At 41.6% G+C, this 22,268-nt stretch overlaps 2 protein-coding genes across 2 annotated transcripts; one reads left to right on the forward strand and one right to left on the reverse strand.

The window, feature by feature from the left end:
• Nucleotides 1–417: 417 nt before the first annotated feature.
• Nucleotides 418–10,067, reverse strand: lrrn2 (leucine rich repeat neuronal 2). The gene is made up of 2 exons (XM_063474306.1): nucleotides 9,794–10,067; nucleotides 418–3,877 (listed from the first exon to the last, which is right to left on the reverse strand). The coding sequence occupies exon 2, from the start codon at nucleotides 3,452–3,454 to the stop codon at nucleotides 1,079–1,081; it is 2,376 nt and encodes a 791-aa protein (XP_063330376.1). The 5' UTR covers nucleotides 3,455–3,877; nucleotides 9,794–10,067; the 3' UTR covers nucleotides 418–1,078.
• An 8,182-nt stretch (nucleotides 10,068–18,249) lies between these two features.
• Nucleotides 18,250–21,026, forward strand: LOC134628221 (acidic mammalian chitinase-like). The gene is made up of 11 exons (XM_063474991.1): nucleotides 18,250–18,274; nucleotides 18,405–18,434; nucleotides 18,523–18,724; nucleotides 18,842–18,898; nucleotides 18,984–19,149; nucleotides 19,615–19,739; nucleotides 19,845–19,968; nucleotides 20,085–20,267; nucleotides 20,349–20,468; nucleotides 20,580–20,718; nucleotides 20,800–21,026. The coding sequence occupies exons 1-11, from the start codon at nucleotides 18,250–18,252 to the stop codon at nucleotides 21,024–21,026; spliced, it is 1,398 nt and encodes a 465-aa protein (XP_063331061.1).
• Nucleotides 21,027–22,268: the final 1,242 nt, after the last annotated feature.

Consider the following 22,268-nt stretch of genomic DNA (forward strand, 5'->3'; position numbering starts at 1 on the left):
CTGCTCAGTCTCTCTCTTCCACCTCGCCTTGCATCAACTCATTGGCGATGTTTGTCTCTTGGTGAGGTTATGCGATTGCCTTTTTGGGACTGATACTGCAAACCCTAGCTCAGTTCCACTTGTTATCCAGCAGGGGACACACTGCATCTTGTGTTAATTTGGTAGGTTCCATCTATCCTGAGCTATTATACCTATTTCTACCGTGGAGAAATGATAATTGCATGCAGATGAGGAAGGGGTTGTAGCTGTAGATGAATCAGTAAGAAGATTTTGATGCAGGAACTTTTCTGTATTTCCTCGAGCCCTAATCAAATAGTGTATTTTCAGTATTTTTGAAATTGTTTTGAGGTCAGGAAAATGGAAAGAAAGAGTAAAATCGAGTAAATGGAAAAGAGATTTTATTGTGTGTAGCTCAAAATAGAATTTAACACAATCACTTTCAGATCACTTTTATTTTGAAGCAGAATGTAGGATGTTAGGTGAGGAATCCGGATGAGTATGCTGTACATGTAGCGTACTGCAAGATGGACAACCCAGTCCAAGATTTTGAAAGCTAAGCAGAAGGGTTGTTACATCAATCACTTTGACTTACAGAGTCCAAAAAAGCAGGGATTTTGTTCAGTGTCAGTCTTAAGGCAGACTTTCATCTGCTTCAAGAAACTCATGGTTCAGTCTGTGGAACACATAGACGGCAAACATGACAAAACCCTGGAGGTCTGAGCTGCTCCCGTCTGTAAATATAAGTCTCTGGCTTGAATCAGTCTCTGTTTATTTTCGGTCCAGTGGTCATCGGCAGCTCTGGCTCATTTGTTTCTCCTGTGCTCACTCACTGTACAGCAGGAGTTTGATTGTCCAGTTTTATTTCCCTGGTTAGGGGTTAGACATTTACAACACATCTCAACACAGAAACAATGTCAATATATACTTTATACGGTATATAAAATAAATACAAATCTCTCTCTCTCTCTTTACGGCTTTCATCTATGATTCCCCTCTTCTTAATAACAAAGTGTGTATCTGACATTTTGTGTGCGTGTGTGTGTGTCAGTGTTACTGCATTTAAGTGTGTACAATTATCTCAGCAGTTCTGATGTAGTAGCAGTTTGTCGCTCTGCTTTGGCTGAGGGTCGTCACTTCCTTTTGCCTTTTGATTGAAGATCAGAGCTTTGTAACCCCTTATGTCATGATGGGAGGTATTATGGTTCTTTCCTGTCCCCTCACCAGGCTCACTGTCCCAGCCCTGACCTGCGAGCAGCAGTATGATCGCGAGGAGCAGTAGTGTGACTGCTGTGGAGGTCAGCTGTGGGTTCAGCTGCAGGCTGGGCTGGGGTTCAGGGGCATCCTTTGTCCTGAATGAAACGCACTGAGGCTTTCTGCTCTCTCTTAATCTCCTGCTGGCATGCTTTGTGCCCTCACTGATTCCTAAATGCATACAGACTCTGTAATATGTCCCAGCCTGCAGGTGAGTCAGGTTGAAGCTCTGTGTACCAGCAAGGATGCGTGTGGTGTATGTGGGCGAGTGGGCCTTGGAGAACATGGCTTGCCAGGACAGGCGGGTTGAGGGGAGGTTGTGTCCACTCTGCCAAGACAGGATAGCATAATGTTTTCTGATCTCTCTCACCTCGAACCTGGCATCTGCTCTCAGTAATTGAAACTTCTTCAGGTTAGCAGCTGCCCCCTGGTTTCTTCTCTTTTCTCTGTTATGGACACCTACATTAACGCTGCGTGTATCTGCTCCTAATGCATTCTCAGCCACACATGTATACAATCCCGCCTCTCTGGCACTGATCTTGCTGATCTCCAGAGTTCCTTCAGGCAGTACCCGGTAGTGTTTGAGGAGCTGACAGGGAATATTGTCTTCATTTTGCTGGCGAGGGGTATTGGCTTCAGATGTGAGGTTGAATTCTTCAGAAGTCCTCCGGCTCTTGCAGGGGAGAGGAGCTGAAGAAGCTTTGGATGCATGCATCGGTTCCGGATGAAGTTTCAGACCAGAGGGGGTCACCCAGTACAATTCAGGCTGTGGATCTGCAAGAGCTCGACAGTGCAAAACCAGTTTGCCGCCTTCACGGACCCCTACGAAGGAAGGCAGGGAGCTGGCAGGAATCATGGGAAGACACAAGGCTGACATCTCTCCTGAGGACACCTCTCTCACCCTGCGAGCTCTGAGTTCTGGAGGTTCTGAGCATAAGGTCGCCTGGGGTTGAATGAAACGCACTACTCGGGGAGTTTGTGCATCTGCTTCGGTGTCTTTCTCGATGCGGGGATGAGAAACCTCCTTGGCTGCCCAGTGAAACAGGCAGTCACATCGCAGAGGGTTGGAGTGTAAGCTGACCTCTTGAAGATTTGGCAGGGAGAGCATGATGTGCTGGTGCAGAGCACTCAGTGAGTTGGAGTTGAGCATTAGACTCTCAAGCCTGCTCAGCTTGAGGAAAGCCTGTGGATGAATGTAGGACAGACGTGGGTTGTTTGTGATCTCAAGCTTGGTGAGCTCTGGAAGGTTCTGCAGGGCGGCCCTATCAATGGAAACCAGCTCCTCCATGTTGTTTAAACCGAGCTCCTTCAGGTGAACCATGTCTTGGAAGTCTCCTGTCCCAATCAGTTTGATGCGGTTCTTATTGAGGTCAAGAAACTTCAATCCTGGTACTCTCCTGAGGGCCTGAGTTGGAACTTTACTCAGAAGATTATCATAGAAGGAGAGGCTCTCTAGGCTGTCCAGCCCTTCTAGTGCTTTTTCAGCCAAACCTTTTAGACCCATACCGCCAAGGACAAGACTCCGGAGGGATTTCAGGGCAATAAAGCCACGCTCAGGAAGCGACTCCACAGGATTACCCCCAAGCATGAGAACCTCCAAGCGAGGCAAAGCCTTGAACCATTGAGGGTTAACAGTGGTGAGTCTGTTGTTGTTGATATGAAGACGGAATAGCGAGTCCAGACCAATGAAGGCCCCAGGTGCTATCGAATGTAAGTAGTTGTGACTGAGAAAAAGCTCCTGCAAAGCTGGCAGTGATGCAAAAGAAGCCTCAGGAAGGTGAGTGAGAATGTTTTCCTCCAGGTGTAGAGACAGAAGGGAGGGAAGGGAGAAACGGTCGGTTATAGTCCTGACATGACTGAAGCGGTTCTGAGAGAGGTCGAGGTCGGTGAGGTTGGGAAGTCCATGGAGCACTGCAGTGTCCAGAACTGACAGGAGATTGCTCTGCAGGTGCAAGGTGTGCGTGTCCAGGGGTATTGGTGATGGGAGCTTAGTCAGCAGCAGATCATTGCAGTCCACAGTGGGGGCTTCGTGGTAAACGGAATCGGGGGAGAACCATGGCTTGATCTGACACACACACCTCGCGGGACACGAGACATGCCATGGTAGTGCGGGAGGTTGGGAGCCCATAACAATGGGCACACACATACCACCGAACACACACAAGAGACAATGTGACTGTAGAAGCACTAAAGCCGGCCTCATAATCCTTACAGGTGATTTAGACGAGCTGGAGAGGAGTTTGTTATGGAGATGTGCGTTTAATCATTTGGACAGCAATTTTTGTAAATCTGTAGTGTGAACAGGCACGCAAGCTATTTGTATATATCAGACAGATGGTTTAGTGTCATCATTCACAAAGTGGCACCCAATTAAAGAGGGACTATAATGTTGACAGACATCAACGGTGGTTTCACACAGAATTAAAAAGCTGAAATGTGTTTCTTCCCATTTGCTGAGCTTGCAGAGGCCCTACTGTAACCAGAGTGTTATTGTGCGTCTTTGATTGCAGTGGTAGAAGTGGGACTGCACAGCGGCTGTAGCTTGATGACGGCCTTTGCTTTCACATCATCAGTCTCACATCCTGACCACAAGCGGAGGACTCATAGCTCGGGGTGCGGCGGATCTCTGTTTGTCAGAAACAGAACAAAAAAGAGAGAAAGGGATTCAGAGAAAAGGGAGCATAAAAACTGTTTCGTACAGTCTGTTAATGCTGCATGTGAGACTTTAAATATAGCACAGTTTTGCTCATGTGCGATAGCAAGGTCATGGTAGAATCAGGCAGAGCTTTAAAAGCAGAATAGGGAGGAGATAAAGAAAAGAAGATGGACGAGAACGGGTAAAAAGTCTGAGATGAGAATGTCCGTTTTTCAGTGTGAGATTTAGCCTTGACTCTACCGTTAGACACGGACAGAATGATGATTAAAAACTAAGAGACGAAGCAGGGAGAAGATTGTGCTCTGTTGTAATCGCATCTCAGCTGGTAGGAGAATGGGTAAATATGCAGGAATGATGAAATCACGTAGCATGTACATAAATATTTCACGCTGGTACTTCACATTCAGAGCCCGTCAGAGCATAGCGTCCCACAAATGTTATTCATTATGTAACAGTTAAAAAGACCCCAAGGTTCTTTTATGTTCATATCAGTGTTCTGTATTTAAGATTATAAAGGGAAAGACTCAGTGAATGTAATGCACACACACACACACACACACACACACACACACACACACACACACACACACACACACACACACACACACACACACACACACACACACACACCAAAGAGACTTACTGCTCGGTATTCATGGTGCAAAATCGTCACACTAACACATCAAACATTTAGAGCACCATGCCAGTAATTAGCTGACCAAAACTGCAGGCACCCTACGGTGGGAAAAATTATGTGCTGTCCTTAGAAATATCAGCTTCTAGAAATCTGGTTTCACCAAAGACATTTTTTTTAAACCAGGCAAAGTATGACCTAAGCTGTAGGCCTAAGTGATAAGCTCAAATGATTATTATTAGTATTATTATTTCTTTTCACTTTTTGTTTTTTAATTCACTTTATGGATGTGTGTTTATATGTGTGTTTTTAGCTTTCATTAGTTTTAGAGGTTTAATCTCTTGAATTATTATAACGTGGAGGATATGTGCCAAAGGCAAAGGCTGAGGAGTTTGGTACAGATGTTGCAAAACAAACACAACCTGAGTGTAAATAAACAAAACCTCTTCAGGCAGGTTGTGTTGTTAAATGTGACAGCAGCTGAGAGCGAGGAAATTTCCTTTGTGTTTTTACATTTTATTTCAGGTAAAATGTTTTTCATATCTCCTTAGTTAACTATTTATAACAACCTTGGTGACAAGGTATAGCTGAAATATTTTTCTGCTGTCGGTAACATTGTTACAACTGATGGAGGACGACTACATCAGCTCCCAAACTTAAGCTTTAAATTGCTTCATTAATCACTAGCTCTGCCTGACTGACACAGTGTGACTGCCCACTGTGATAAATGAACCAGTAAAAATAAGTAGCCAGTCGTACGCCATGCAAACAATATTAACAATCATAAAAAACTGCAGACATGCAAAAACAACAAAAAACCCCCCAAAACAAATAGATGAAAAAAACGCAGAAAAATTACTTTCAGTGTGCATAAAAATAGCCAGCAAAAGTCATTATATTTATATTTTAAATGCACAGAATTACTTTGACAAGTCTGACCTTTAGACACTAAACTTCAGAGTTACAGAATTCTGGACTTTGTTGGAAAAGTGTTTTTTTTTTTTTTAATGGGTTCAGTTATTTATTATTCTAGCAGAGACAACAACTACACTGATTTGTTGCAGGAAGCTCCAAACATACGTGAACGTGACGCACAGACATTTTAATCAATATATTACTACATATTCATATATGCATGTTATATATTATATACCGATCTAAGCATATCTCGTCACAGTGTACTTCGCCCTCTAGCTGGTATTTCACATTTTTATTTTCACCAGAACAAAGTATTCTTTTGGATCCGCTGGAGTAACCTTTAAGTTATAATAGCTAAGGCTAGCCACATAGTTGATTTATTTTTGCAAATCTCCCGTGTAGACTCTGTGTTATGATGACTCCTTTGGATACACTGTATATTGACAACAATAACTGGAATGAGGCAATGTGCAGTTTTAGTCCAGCTTGCAACACCATCAGGGAGATGTTTGATTTTTTTTCATTGCTTTAATCTACATCATGGCAGGAACCTCAAACATAGAGTCAGAGAGTTCTGATTGAGACCTGTGGCAGATCTCAGCGCCATGGAGTGATGGAGCGCTTTGAAAAAGCAGAGGTGGTCACAGCAGAAATTGATTTGATGGAAGTTCTTTGAATTGAGATGTCACTGGATAACCTTTTCTCCAACATCGCCAAAACTGACCTCTAAGTCGGCCACTGATGTTACTTTTAGTGATCCAGTGAAAGTAACATCAGCTGAATGTCGAGTCCTGTCTCCTAAATTACTGTACTCCAGAAAAGGCCACTCAGTGTTTTATGAAACGGATAACCACACATTCAGTGCAAAAGTACCCTGAACCTGCAATCTTTCTATTGGCCAGCAGGAGGCGACTTGTGTCGAAATCTCTGGTAGAATGGTCCTGAGCTCACTTGACCTCGGTAAACACTTTCCTGACAGGTTTGTGGGCTCAATCACTAGTTCCAAGTCCTATTGAGCACAACATATTCAACAGGTTGGACTACTGCTGTTGAACCCTCTTAAATCCCAGAGTGAATCCATCAAGTGATTGCCTGTCCAAGGCTTTGCTTTCCATTTCTGTCACTCACCCTCTTCCCCTTCTCTTATTTCTCTCAGCTCTTTGTCTTCTGATGAACAGAGTTTCCACAATTTTATCCACCTTCCACCATTTCAGCTACCTAGGGAAAATTACAAATAGCTGCCGGGGAAAACAAAAGCACTATTCTTCTCCTGTTTTGGTCGTACAATCATGCCTTCATTGTCCCAGAAGATTTCACATCCACTGCCAAACTGACGTGAAAGCAATTCTCACAGATTACCAGTCTAAACCCAGACGATGCCTTTATAACTTTGCCACACAAAGTAAACTTTAAAAAAGATGAAAGCACTGCTACGTCTGCCTTAAAGGTGTTCCACACAAGAACTTCTGTTCTGCGTGATAATAAAAACTGTTTATATTTAGATGAATTTATACCCCTTCATCACGGTTGCAGAGTTTTCCTATCCAAACCGCTACAGGCTTCAGTCTCTTGACTTAACAGAAGATCATGTACAGCTGATGTCTGTCGGCCAAATTACTATCAAGCAATAAAATTAATTATCTGCCTCTGTTTAGAGCAGTTACGACGACAGTGAAAGCTATAAGCATCCAAACACCATATTATTGAAATGTATGCAAGATTTGTGAAACAATTGTTGTGGGTGCAAAGTGTAAGTCAGTGTCTGAGCTGAGACGCTAACGACACGGGAGCAGTTCCCACCTCCCGGGGCTCTTCTTACGCTTCTATCAGCCATTCGCTTTCATCTCCACTCTCTCATCTTTTTACAAGCAACCTGCTCAATAATGGATTTGTCATTTAATTTTGATGTCCTCCATTTTTTATCATTTGCTCTCAAAAGCTCATAGCAATTTTGGCAGTTTCAGGAGAGCAGAACAACGTGCTGATAGGTGTATACAAAGGGCTCGTGATGTGAGGACTTGTAATTTTGACTATGGATAAATAATTTTTAATCACTATTTGTTGTTTATTTATCGGGGACTTGCACAATACATGTGTCGTAACAAACAAAAGGGACCAATATGTGCTAAAAGCTTTTCATCTGTAGGTCATCGCTATTCTGTGGGCATTTCTTTATCACTCTTTATCTCTTAGTGCTCATTATTGGTCTGTACACTCCTATGATTCACATTTAAGCCCCATATATAACTGTATCCCGACTATACAAGGGCAATAAAAACAAAACGCAAAAAACAGCTGCACTGACACTTGAATTAAAATCTGTGTACATGTGTACATGCACCACCTTACCATAAGCTGTCTCACTGCTAATTCATAAAGAATATTAGTAGTGCTCCTCCAGTTTAATTGGACAGTGAAAAAAATGCTCACAATCAATACCACAGATGAAGAGATACCACTTTTAATCCATACTTTCTTCTTCTTCAACATTTAAGTGCAAAAGCTATTTATTGTAGCTTCGAGCTGCTAGTTTCAAGATAATGATCAGGCTTTTTCTTCCAGCTACACACGATTGGCTTTTCTTGAATGCACAAAAGGTTGCGTACAGCCTATTTGGACTTTATGTGTGAAACTGCTGGTGTGTAACACCTGGAGGCCTGTAAACACACTTCGATTTGTAAAATCAGAGGAGTTTCCCTTTAACCACGCCTGCAAAGAATATCTTATGCTACTGCTTGCCTTTTGGGACTACGAGCACACTATGTTCTTGGCTCAGGATCATGGGATGCAAAATCAAAACAATAAAACCCACTGATTACTTTTAATAACCATTTGTCATGAGTAGACATTGCCAAAAACAAAAAAAGGGGTTGTAGTTCATTGTCTGATGTGTCGTCTGTTCTGGCTGTATCATTACTTAAATGCCAGTGCAGTTATTACTTGGTATCGGTGCTTTCTACGAAATGTGCTCCTAATAGAAATAAAAGCATTGACTCAGGCTCAGTAGAAGCTCTTATGGATTTGTCCATTTATGTATTTATGAGTTTTATTGCAACAGTTTCCAAAATCTATCTTTCAAATCATACCAGTCTTCAAAGAATAGAAAATGATGCGTATTTTTCAGGATTGTTAGATAAAGCTTATGTGCTTGGAGCTTGGCATGACATCTGTCCATGTCCCACCAAAACAGATTAATGGTACACATTACCATTCCTCCTACAAATGGTTGCACTCACAAAACCCGCACAGACACAGAAAAAGCAAACAAAATGTTAAGTATCGACAGTTTTAAAGAAAAATGTGTTAGCACATGTATTTGTTTTGCTTGATGCACAGGCAATAAACTCTGCACCCAAGTATCTGCATGCAATTAAGTTCTTACTTGTCTACCTGAATAACAAGACTTTTATTAAATCTAATGCAGAATTAGCAAAAGAACCTGTAAAAGCAGAGGCACGTAGACAGATACTCATTCACACAAACTCAATGAAAGAAAGTGAGGTATGCTAGATTAAAATTTAGCATGTTACAAAACTAATTTTTGCATGTCGGGTACTGAATTACAAGGGGCTGTCTTTCCTTTTAAGGGTACTGTCAAAAAATCAGTGTTTTGAAAGTTTTCACGGAGAAGAACATAGGGATTAAAAGGACGGGGTATATCAGATCAGTCGCATTCAAGCTTCTCCGGGAGTTAAAGTCAAACACGTCTCTCCTTTGGGCTCCTTTGGACTCTCCAGTTTGAGAGAAGCCAGGCAGAGACTGAATGAAGCTGCAAGACAAAGAGTGATTTGTATGAAGAAAAGACACATGCTCATGTCAAATAGTCTTTGCATATACGTCTTGCTTGGTAAGTGCAGATATGACACAAGGACAGTGCAACAGAGCGGAATAGAGACAGAGAGGATTTAGAGAGCAGGAAAGAGGGGTGGAATGACAAAGATAGAGGTGCTGGATGCAGATACTTTAAAAATTACACACACACACACACACACACACACACACACACACACACACACACACACACACACACACACACACACACACACACACATACAGACGCATTGCTCTGCAGCTGAATCTCTTCCAGCACTAAGACACCCATATACACAAACTCATCATTTATTTTCCTTCTCTGCCTGCAGAGACACTCAAGCTTTTTCACTACACACACACACACACACACCTGCTCCCATGACTACTGAATCAATCCCGCTTTCATTCAGAGTGAATATGCATGCATCCACCACAGCTGCATGTGTGCAAGAGCAACTACATGCTTCTGTGAGTGCTACAGAGTCCAGTTTGCTCAGAAAATACAACATATTTTATCTTACCGCAGCAGAAGCACAGACTACATCTCTCTCTCATTCTCTGTCGTTTCTTCCCTTCTCCATTCGCTTTCAGTCGTTGTTTCTGCAGATTCTTCACATGCCGAGTTTTCTGTCCTTCCCCCTCTCGCACGTTTGTTGATCTCTTAAGATTCCTGAAATATCACTTCCCCAGCTCCCTCTCTATCACAAGGGCTGAAGGGAAAATTGGCATAGACTGAGTCTCTCTCTCTCTCTTTCTATCTTTCTCCTCTTCTCTCTATCGCTCTCTCTCGCTCTCTCTCCCTCCAGCTAGAGAGGAGATGAGGTGTTCTGCAGCAGTGCTTCTGCCCCTCTCATTTCTCCACCTCTCTTTCTGTTGCCTGCCTCACTCTCGCTCGTTCTCATTTTCTTTCCACAAGCTGATAGAAAGCCACATGTGCTCCATGCAACGTGTAATTTTTTCTGGATGAGAAGTTTTTTTTGGCCCCTGGTGGCATTTTAGTTTTCTGCCATCATGTGTGCATTAAAGACCTGTTTATAATGTCAGGTCATGCACAGGAGGTTATAAAACACCAGGGGGGACAAATCTTTACTTCAGACAGAAAAGAAAAGCATCATTTACTGTGTTTATGGCTCTGGTATCAGATCTTTACACGGCTGATTCTGAACTGGCTCTGTAAACAGCTTCTGTATAATGTCACATTGACAGGGGGTGGCTATGGTGATAATTTATGTCTGAAAGAACAATAATTTAGTCCAGTAGGGAGGCAGACACTGAGAGGCTCTCAGACTTACTGCAGTATGAATATATATATATATATATATACACATAATATTAATATATGTTAATACTTGGCATGGCTATAGACTAAAAAAAGAGGGTAGAGTATAAATGTTTACTCTGTAGCATGTTCCAAGCTTCAGCAATACAAATTAGGCATGTAGTGTATAGTATATCATATATAAATGGTGTAAAATCAAAGCAGACAGAGACTGAAGTGGCGTCTTTTTTTGCATATAGCACCCTCAGTTACAGCAGTGAGATGCATTTGAGTGCTGACAGTAAATGTGACTTGAAAACCAAAACCTGCCTTTCATATTAATGGAGTGCGCTGATGAGCAGAGAGGTATGCAGCTCAAACAGCATGATTTAAGCGAGTCTAATATTGGTCCCTAATCACATCTCGGCATAGAATATGTATTTTAAATTAACACGGGCTCCAGCGACAACAGGAAAGGTGAAAGCTCATCCTCAGGAGTCAAACTGGGATTAATCTGTAAACAGGATTTGTGGTTTCACTGGTGCGCATGAGTATCAGCAAACAGTCACAGGCATAACAGTACTGCGTTTAAGATTTAATTACAGAAGGAGTTATAACATTAAAAAAAAGAGAGCAGTTTTCATTATCCAGCCAGATGCTTTGTCTAATCTCATATACACACACTTGCTGTTTTGAGTGACAAGTATAAATGCATGCTGTGCGCTATAAGCACCCGGACTGTGTACTTGTACCTGTCAAAAATGTTGCTATACTTTAGTGAGGCTTGTCACCCCCTGATGACACTGAAGAATTAGTGTGTTGCACCATCTAGAGCAGGAGTGTCAAACATAAGGCCCAGGAGCCAGAACCAGCCTGTCAGAGAATCCAGTCTGGCCCACGGTATGGCTTTAAAAAATTTGAGCATTTCAAAGAGGGAGGGGACACATTTTTTATTTTTACCATTTGTTTTTTTAGTTTTTCTGTCATCCTTCTTATTAAGACACAAAACATGGTCATACACCAGAAAATTAACTGATTTCTTAGCGTTGATATTCCATTAAATAACAATTAAGTTTTTTTTAAATTTAACAGTAAAAGACATAAAAAACTTTTTAATTAGAGGATTAATTTCTTTATTTCTTACAGTGAAATCCCAATGGAGCGTGCTAATGAGTTTCTTTAAATTACTACAGCAGCATGTCTTCATAATGTGAAAAAACTGAAACACATTTTTGAAAGTGCACTGCAGGAAATTCAAGTAAACAAATTCTAGTAAACCTTCTGTAAAATCAGATTTGGAGGTGCTGTTTTAAAAATCGTTTACTGGACTTTAGCTTAACTGGTCTGGCCCGCTTGAGCTGAAATTGGGATTTAAGCAGCACATGATGTAAAACGAGTTTGATGGTGAATATGACATGATTAAAGAACTGAGGTGAGACAAACACTTACCAAGTCCAAACAGCAAGGAGGTCAGGGTGCATGGATAGGTCATCAAAAACATTTTTCAATAAAAGACTTCTTGTTTCCCGTTTCCAGCTCACAGACAAACAATGTTTCCATATTAACTATTTTTAAGAATAGTGTTTATATAATGTGTTTGTATAGTGTTTATGCAGATCATTTAAGTTACCAGTAAAGCTAGGGAATCAGAAAATCCCTCTTTTTCCAGATTGTGGACAAACCATTTTAGACTGGAAGCTTTACAGATTACATTTCTTGACATCACTTTTTCAATTTCTTTCCAGACCATGACTGTCTTTCTTTGTTTCCTGTCTCTGTCAGGAGCTGTTTTCACTGACACCCCCCCCCCCCCAATAAAAAGCTCCCAGTTTCCTTCCTAACAAGCACCAAATAGCAGACAGACATAATTAGCAACTAACTGGTGAACATGTTTCAGCATTTAGCTTCTAAAGACAAGTTTCTTCAAGAACTGAGACAAAAAAACCAAAAACATAGCCAAACATAGGGTGACTTAGATCAGTTTTAATGTATGTCTTTAGCCACTAGTGTTAATGCAGAGTACAAACCACAGTGGGTTCTAATAGAAATGCACAACTTAATAAAAAGTCAATACTGATACATGCAAATATTCCACCAGCACGATCAGAGCATCCATCTCATCCTGCAAGGATCATCCATATTTATGGCAATCCATTAGTGGATTCTTAGACTACTTCTTCTGTCAGATCATGCTTTTGGGAGACCACAGATTAATAGCAGTCCCCATACACAGTATTATATTACAGGAAGTATATTAGATAGCACAGCTACTTAATATATATATTACAGAAAATATAATGAAGAATGATTACCCCCTGACCCCCCACCACCCACCACCAAAATCCATCAGTTTTTAGATGCATGCTTTAAATATTAAAAGTTCAGTGACATGCCATCCTGAGTCTGCGCTGGGTCAAACGTTGCTGGGAGCTGTTAAAAACTTACATGAGGACATGCATTTTTTGTTTTAGCACTTAGAGAGGTTATTAAAGGTGGGAAGTGAAGGGTAACAAGATTAGAGCAGTAGTCGCAAAGCTTTTCTCTGTGTTGTAATCTGATATTAGACCTCTAAGTACATTTTAATGCAGCCAGTGGTGACATGAAAGTTGGATTTGAGGCTATCCTCCAATCACTTATAATTTGCTTGTTTAAAAAAAAGAGGAAGTAAAAGTTAAATACATTTATATAGTGCTGTGTTTATCATTATAATTTGAGTGGGTGCGTTGTGGTTGAAAGTCAGCCAGATGGTTGTGTAAGAAAGTAGATGATAGCGAGTCGCTCCTGCAGAATATGCTGTGATAATGAAAGTGCCAAAAAGAGTGAGAAAAAGAAAAGAACTGAGAAGTCAGCCAACAGAAAAGTATGAAGCTTTATTTTGCAAAATGATGATTACTAATGTGTAATAACGCATGCATGTGTGTGTGTGTGTGTGTGTGTGTGTGTGCGCGTATATATATCTTCATGCGTGTGTGTGTGTGTGTGTATTCATGCGTGTGTGTGTGTGTGTGTGCGTGTGTATTCACGCATGTGAGTGTGTGTGTGTGAGTGTGTGTGTGTGCGTATATATATCTTCATGCATGTGTGTGTGTGCGTGTGCGTGTGTATTCATGCATGTGTGTGTGTGTGTGTGTGTGTGTGTGTGTGTGTGTGTGTGTGTGTGTGTGCGTATATATATCTTCATGTGTGTGTGTGTGTGTGTGTGTGTGTGTGTGTGTGTGTGTGCGTATATATATCTTCATGTGTGTGTGTGTGTGTGTGTGTGTGTGTGTGTGCATGTCACATAGTCTGACTTGGGTCTCTAATGGCTCTCCCCTTCATTTGCTTGATTCATTCAAGAGCCAACACACAAAAGCACGCACACCCACATGCCCTGCTGACTGAAAGGCAGCAAGGATAAGTGGTAGCTCGCTGAAAGGAAGGGAGAGAGAGGGGGTCGCCATAGCAACAAGGAGGGGTTGTCGCTTTTATTGGAGAAAGAAAATCAGCTCTGCCCAAACCCCCCACCCCAAACCACCACCACCAACTCTCCTCTCACTCTCCCAATTCTCCTTTCCCTGCCTCACCTTTCTTTTTCTCTGTTTGTTCATTTCATCTTCCCTAAGCTGACATCAGCTTCCTGAGACATGGACACATGATGTGGACATTCAAGTCACGGCCGTTGTTACAGTTGTTTCTTACTAGCACACTGGAGGTAAAATGGTTTTGATAGATCAGGTGCAAGGACGAAGTGTAAATGTGTGCAGGGAAATTAATATATTTGCGTCACGCACACACTAAAGACAGAAGTATGGCAGCATATATACAAATTTGGCTCATTGCTGCAGCAGTAGTGACAGTGTTTTGACACAACCTTGCAAATGTTTTGAAAGTACTGTATGTCTTCAGCTGTCAGTGAGTCGAAATCCTGAGTCACATCATTTACATTTTTAAGAAAACAGGCTCTTTGTTCTCAGCACATCTGAGCAGAAGCAAGCGCTCTGTAAACTTCAGGAAGAAATGAGATCGATTCGTCAGAAAAACCACACATGCACAGGGCGCATGGTGGTACAAAAAAATTCAGCAACACGTTATGTCATGCTGTAACAGCCTGCTTCTGAAAAATGATTTTAAAACAAGTCATCTTCTAATGTGCGGCAGAGCATCTCGATCCTGTCACAGCTTCTGAATTCTGTTTGCAGGTGGGATGTTCCCCAACTGGACCTGGGAACACTCAAAAACTCAAGGACGTTTCTGCACAGCTAAATGTGATGTGGGAGGGTTGTGTATGTGCGAGAGCTTGCACACGGAAGCATAGTTGAGGGAAAATTATTGAGCATTTGCTGCCATGGTGATAGGCCCAGCAGTATCTAATAGCAACGGGCTGTTGAAAAGCCTGAATTATGTGGGTGGGGAGGCGGTGAGGGTGGAGAATGAGATCAGTTCTGAGAACTGAACAGAGAGCAGTGTTTACACTTTTTACAGTATTTACATTTTCATCTTGTTTTTTCTTTCAGTACACGTTTGATAGTTTTAACCACTCACTGTATAATAAAAGGTGGCTGCAGCCCTGATAAACGGCTTTAAGACACATGGTTCTTGGTTGAGCATGACATGTAACCACACATCAGGTCATATTATTTATTAGATTTCCTTAAAAACGCTCCAGAAGACAAAAGTCCATTGGCCTGACCTTGAACTAGCTATGTTTTACAGCTTCCTGTGCCATCATCCACCATTCACTCAAAGTGGCCCTGCCCCTGTATTTAACTCTTACTAAAATGTAAACGGGTGAGCTATGAAAAATTGAACAAAAAGCATCCCACTTGCAGCAGCAACAAGAAGGGTAAAAAAGCAGAAGGCACAAAACGTTTCCCCTGGATGTAATTGTGATTATTTCTACTGAAAAGCTGCACATTTTAGCACGGGACTGAGTTGCTTTTGGAGCCAGCCTCAAGTGGCCATTAGAAGAACTGCAGTTTTTGGCATCTTTCACGCTGGCTCCGTTTTTACATCCCCCGGAGGTCGCTGCTCATTTTTCACATTTATTCAGGCTCAAACTGAAAAGAAAAAGTCTTGTTCTCGCCGTTTGTTCCCTTTAAATATGCACTCTCACATATCTGAGGAGCTCACGATCTGATAAGTTCCTCTGCTGCAAAGGCATGAAGATACAAATATAACCTTAACAGCTATTTCATTTTAAACCCCAGTGAAAATGGGAGCTGCTCAGCATCTCTGTCCTTTCTCTCTAACAGAAGGTGCAGCACAGCGACATTAACACCACCAGGATTAATCACTATTTTCACATGTCACTCTACTGTCAACTAGCACTGTGTGCCTGTCTGTGTATGTGTGTGCGCTTTATGCAGCTGTGTGTATTGCGTGGGAGACGGCAACAGGTTTGTGTTCATTGCCTGGCTCCCTGTGCATGGTTGCCATGGTGAGAGAGACAGAGAGAGAGAGGAAAGAGTTTAGTTTGCAGTTCAGTAAGTTCAATGTAATTTATCTGTACAGCAAAAAAGAACAAGATCTGATGTTTCAGAGGTCGAGACCTGTTTTGCCTGCAGCGTACTTCTGACTTTTAAAAGTTCTGACTATTTTAAAGAGCAAATGACATCACTGCAGAGGGAACTGAAACGATCAGTGGATAAACAGCCTGTTTTTGCTTAACAGCTCACACAAAATGGACCCAGCTGCTACGCAGCTTATTGACTCTCTCTGGTGGTGATATTAAGCAGTGCATCTAATACTCTGCTCATGTTTTTACCACGCACTTATCGATGTGGTGCATTTTCTTTTTCACATTTTATCCAAACATACACTCATTCTTGTAGTCCATTACAACTTGTGGTGACTGGTGTCGGATAAATTATTGCTCTTTTAAAAATCTAAAAAAGATATTTCAGACTTTTACGGGAAAAAAAATTATGTTTTTCTCTCTTTTACTGGAAAAATATTTGGGCCCATAATACACAGTACTTACCATTAATGAAGCAACAGTGGTGCAGCCACATATATCAATGGAAAATGTGTAGCTTTCACTGTTGGTTTAATGAATAGCGCAATGGTGAAACTGCAGTGGCTACCCGCTGTTCAGAGGTGATAATGTGCGTCTTTGAAAATATATTTCTCAGCATTGTGTGGAAACTGCAGTATGATGATGCACATCTCAGATACTGGCTCAGCGTTGATTGTGTTTCTATCCTAGTAATGGCTCTCGGGATGACAATGCCAGCCAATCCACCACTTCAGTCCAAGCTGAAATTTCTATACCCAATAATGAGCTACTTCAGCCTGAGATAGCTCATTATTGGCTAACAAACTGAGGCACACTGAGACACATACAGTAGACTGTATATCAAACTTAGTTCATATAAGGCAGAATCCATGCCATGCAAAATGCCTGTCTCATTACCCCACTTGTCACTCAGTATAGCTATGGCCCATATGTATAACTTGTAACACTTGTAAAGACTGTTCATATTGAATTATTTTTTTGGTTTCACGTGTGGATAACTTTATATTTAAGGCATTTTCTACTTTAATCACTAAAAGTCAGTATCTGTTAATGAAGCTTTATAAGCATAAAACAATAGCTTAAGGATCCATCCATTGCAGTTGGTCTGGAGCCTATCCCAGGCGTCATAAGAAGAGAGGCGGGGTACACCCTGGACAGATCGCCAGTCTGTTTTGCATGGCTAAGACAAAAAGACAAACAGCTATTAACAATCACGATCACACCTACGGTCAACTTGGAATCACCATTTAGCCTAACATGCATATCTTTGGACTGCAGGAAAAAACCAGAGCACCTGAAATGAACACACTGTCATGTTGGTGTGAAGTGTGGCTGGTTAGGGCCCAAAGTCAGTCTCCAAAAGCAGGCAGATTTCCAAGGTCGTAAAAAATCAAGACTAGATAGGATGTATCACTCCCCCCCACCCCCCACCCCCCAAAAAACAACCCACAACCGTCAGGGTTCAAAATTGGTTCAAAAAATTCCCAGGACACAAGGAGAACATGCCACACGAAAAGGCTCCAGCTGGCTGGCATTGTGTGAATCTGCCATCGTAATCACAAAACAACTGATCTACTTCCAAGTATAAAAGAGGGCAAAAAGTCTGTATGTCCTTTCTAAAGTACAGAATAACATTAATAACTGATCATGAACCATGTGTGAGGATGATAAGGAGTGGAGAAGAGAGGACAACCGAATAAACATCACTATCAAACTGTACTTGGAAAATGGCGCTTCAGTGAAATTTACAGGAGCTTCCCTCGAAAAGCAGTTAGATATTGGAAGCAAGGCAAAATATATGGCGATACGTGTCAGTGCCTCTTTAACTGAACTGAAGGCTTTTTATTTCAAATCTGCCTTGAGTGCCTGAATTTTTTGCTCCTAATGATTTAAGCGACACCGGTAGTGCCTCTGTTACTTTTTTCCTTTTAGGCGAAAAGTACATTTAAGAAATTGAGTGTGATGTACAGAACAACTGATTTTAGTAACCTCAAAGAGATCTGATTTAACCTATGAACACATTATCGAAAGGCACTTGAAGGTTATCAGTGTTTCCTGAAAATCTCATGAAACGCTCGTGTTGCGCAAACAAATACGTTTTTTGTTTTTCGCATTTGCTGATTAGCGAAATCAGCCATAGTTAACAAATATTACGCATGCGTTGAAGAAGTGAGGGCTATAAAAGAGCGTTAGTGTCCTCATGTTGCTGTGATACAGTAGGCAACATGGACAGACTACTCATCTGCACCGGTAAGTTGAACTTCAAAAACTTTCTTACATTTAAACAGAATATCTCTATTCAGCTGGTTAATACAAATTGATGCTGAGTAGTTAACCTGCCTTCTCCTTCTTCACCCTTTTTGATGTCCTTTCTCTGCAGGACTGGCTCTCTTGCTACATCTGCAGTTAGGTAATTGTGTCTTTTATCCACTCAGTGTTAGGCTGATGTGTGTAGACACATTTCAGTTACAGTGTAAGAACTATTCCTTGTCTTGCAGGAACATCGTACATCCTTTCCTGTTATTTTACTAGCTGGGCACAGTACCATTTGGGGGCAGGCAACTATCTCCCTACCAACATTGACCCATGTCTTTGTGACCATCTCATCTACGCCTTTGCGGGAATGGAGCACAACATGATCAAAGCCTACGATCGAAACGATGAGAAACTCTACGGAGAGTTTCAGGCCTTGAAAAACCAGTCAGTACACACAAATGCTTATAGGGATGATAAACTCAAAGGCATATGTGGGTATTTATATACAGAAGCACAGAGCAAATTTTGAGAGTTTAACATGGATGTTGTTACTGCTTACAGGAACAGCAAACTGAAGACTCTGCTGTCTATTGGTGGATGGAACTTTGGCACCCAAAAGTATGTTGTAATGAGCTGAGGTTCACTACTGTCGCCAAGATAAAACTATATCACGAGTAGAAATTGTGTATCTTCCTGTTACTAGGTTCACAACAATGGTTTCCACTGCTGCCCATCGTCAGACCTTCATCAAAAGTGTTATCAGCTTCCTGCGTCACTACCACTTTGATGGTCTGGATATCGACTGGGAGTACCCTGGTTCTCGCGGCTCCCCACCTCAGGATAAGGAGCGTTTCACGGTCTTGCTACAGGTCAGTTGTGTTGGTATGCTGTCTGTCGTGCCATTTATGGCGAGCTAGAAATGGTTATATCAAAAGTTAAAGAAGAAGACATTATGATCTACAAAATGCAGAGATGAAGATGAGTCATCACATACCTGACCTCTTGCAAAAATGATGCACTTGTCTTCCTGAAATTTCACCCTTAATCTAAACTACTGCGTGATTCCAGTTTTTATTATCAGGTCTTCTGATAACTTCCACATCCACACAGATATGCTTTATGTTTCAGCGTGGGTGACTGCAAGCCCAGAGAGCCATTTAAATGTTAATGTGTGCAGTTGTTACTGTAGCGATGGGAGCAACACATGAACAAGCCACCCGACTGATCTATACTTTAACAGGCCTACGGTGTGACCTCAGGCTTTCTCAGTGTTTAAAAAACAAACCCAATCATGTACCAGCTGTAACTGGTTTTTGTTCCTCGCCTGTCTGTAGGAGTTGAAAAGTGCCTTTGAGGAGGAGGGAAAGAAGACAAACCGTCCTCGTCTGTTGCTGACTGCTGCTGTCTCTGCTCGAAAGGAGACGATTGACTCTGCATACCAGATTGCCCAGATTGGAGCGTAAGTACAGTGCATGAGCTGAGACATGCACACATTACATACCTCCACATTTGTCATCCAGAACGCAGCCTTTACTAAAAATTAACACCTGTGTTTGTTTGTAAGTGTGCTGGACTACATCCATGTTATGACCTATGACTTCCATGGTTCGTGGGAACATAATGTTGGAGAGAACAGCCCTCTCTATAAGGGCCCTAGTGACCAGGGATCCATGATCTACTACAATGTGGTAAGTGAAGGCGTCATTATTCCTCGGTCTAAAACATTTTTTTACTCCTGCTTTGAGCTAATAAAAAAATATTGTGGAAGAGTTAGACAAACTGCTCTGTACTCTCTTGTTTTAAGGACTATGCTATGAATTACTGGAAGAACAATGGTGCCCCAGCTGAGAAGCTGCTGGTTGGTTTCCCCACTTTTGGCCACACTTTCCACCTGGCTTCCTCTAACACAACTATGGGAGCTCCTGCCAAGGGACCTGGACCTGCTGGACATTTCACTCGTCAGACTGGATTCTTGGCCTACTACGAGGTCTATTTCCTAATCTGTGTGAATGCATACATTAGGCAGGAGAGTTCATGCATGTTAGTTTAAATCTTTTCTTCCCGCCAGATCTGCACCTTCCTGAAGGAAGGAGCCACACAGGCTTGGGACAACGCCCAGAACGTGCCCTATGCCTACAACCAGGGAGTCTGGGTTGGATATGACAATATTAAGAGCTTCCAGGCAAAGGTGTGAAGTCATCTTTTTTTTAAATTTATTAATATTATTTAATTTTAATTCTTGTCGCAAATGTGCATTTCTTAAGTTGATTAAACACTTTGTTTATATTCTGTTTTGCAGACTGAGTGGTTGAAGCAGAACCGTTTTGGTGGAGCTGTGGTGTGGACTTTGGCTTTGGACGACTTCACCGGCATGTTTTGCGGCCAGGGGCGAAACCCACTCATCAACACTCTAAAAAGTGGACTAGGAACTGGAACTTGTACGCGTGAACCACATATCATCTGGGAATAGACATGTAAAAGTTTTCCCTTTTGTTAATCTCTTTAATTTTTCTCCTCAGCCTGCAAAGCTCAGCCTAACCCCCCACCTGCAGTCGCACCAAGCCAGCAGCCCAGTGGAGGCAGCACAGGATCTGGCTTCTGTGCTGGCAAGCAGAACGGACTCTTCCCTGACCCGACCGACAAGAAGAAATTCTACAAGTGCAACCAAGGACAAACCGACGTCCAGTACTGCACTGCCGGCCAGGTGTTTGATGACAGCTGCAAATGCTGCACCCGCTCTCAGTGAAATGAATGAATCTATGAGCTGGGTAAACAATCCACTAACCCACCAACACAAAGAATGGCTCTGTAACACCTGCCATTGATTTAACCTAAATAAAGCATTTAAAGAATCTTTGAATCTCTGTTTTGTGAACTTGTTTTCATGGGTCCACAAATCAATAAATCAATATCAAGTTATTCTTAAATAAACATCAGCAACTGATTTATTCATCTATTCACTCTTCTGCATCCAAAAGAGAAATACAAACAGAACACGATAAAAGCTGCATAAAATATATTGTAATAGAAAAACAAGTGTTTTATCAAAAGTTTTATTTTTTTTTTTAGTTATTTTTTTGCATTAGACTGGAAATATAGATAGCACACAAACAGAGTAAAGCCTTTGAAACCGCTTGTGAAGATTAGTTTCTTAAATGTAAAGCCTTTCATGCATCACAGCTAAGATTTATATTTACTGTATGTGTAGCAGAAGGCTGAGATAAGCATCACCCAGCTAGCAACAAAATAGTTGATTAAAGTTTCCCAGTATATTTCTGCCTATCTCAGAAATACACACACACTTCAGGAAAGCAGGCTAATAACATCAGTCAGCAAAGAGCAGACAGACTGTACCCTTGTTACATATGGAAGGTCAGAGAATGACATACATTCCTACAAATGCCAGGAGAGGCATCCAGCAGGTGAGGTGGTGAAGAAGATGATCACCTCTAATGACAAGAAAGCTTGAACTGAAGGGCACTCATTTAGCTCACTGGTTAGAGCAGGCAAACCATATATCACCAGACTAATGGAGAGGCCTGGGTTCAAAGCTACCCTGAGGGCATTAGCTCTTACAAATAAAAGAAATGAAAAGCAACAGTCAAAAAGCATGAAGAACAAAATGGACCAAAATGAGGTAATATAAAGCTCAGACCTTCTGGATACACAATAAGTGACTGACCCAAATCCTGCACGCACAGTGCACAAAACTAACACGAAACTAACATCAGAGACCATAGAGATTTGCTCTATTTCACACATATCAGAGATATTTAGGCTTCCAGGATGAAGACAGACAAATCTAAGGTGGCTTCATGTATGAAACCTAAAGTTAGTTTAATAACAGATATAACCTATATATAGTGGAATTTCCACAGTGGAATCATAAACTTACTTAGTTATATGTTGTGGAAACTATGCTCCAGACAATAGACATGAAAAAAAGGGTCTTTGTGGCTGCATCGATCCAGACCTAAAAAGCAAACAA

The sequence above is a fragment of the Pelmatolapia mariae genome, linkage group LG5 (genome assembly GCF_036321145.2).
Source record: "Pelmatolapia mariae isolate MD_Pm_ZW linkage group LG5, Pm_UMD_F_2, whole genome shotgun sequence".
NCBI classification, from domain to species: domain Eukaryota; kingdom Metazoa; phylum Chordata; class Actinopteri; order Cichliformes; family Cichlidae; genus Pelmatolapia; species Pelmatolapia mariae.

What these genes read in the sequence shown, in the direction of transcription:
- lrrn2 (XM_063474306.1), bottom strand. Translation starts at nt 3,454, where the DNA reads ATGAGGCCGGCTTTAGTGCTTCTACAGTCACATTGTCTCTTGTGTGTG.
- LOC134628221 (XM_063474991.1), top strand. Translation starts at nt 18,250, where the DNA reads ATGGACAGACTACTCATCTGCACCG. An exon ending in CCATGATCTACTACAATGTG is followed by an intron (nt 19,969 to 20,084) that starts GTAAGTGAAGGC and finishes TCTTGTTTTAAG; the next exon opens with GACTATGCTATGAATTACTG. An exon ending in GATTCTTGGCCTACTACGAG is followed by an intron (nt 20,268 to 20,348) that starts GTCTATTTCCTA and finishes TCTTCCCGCCAG; the next exon opens with ATCTGCACCTTCCTGAAGGA.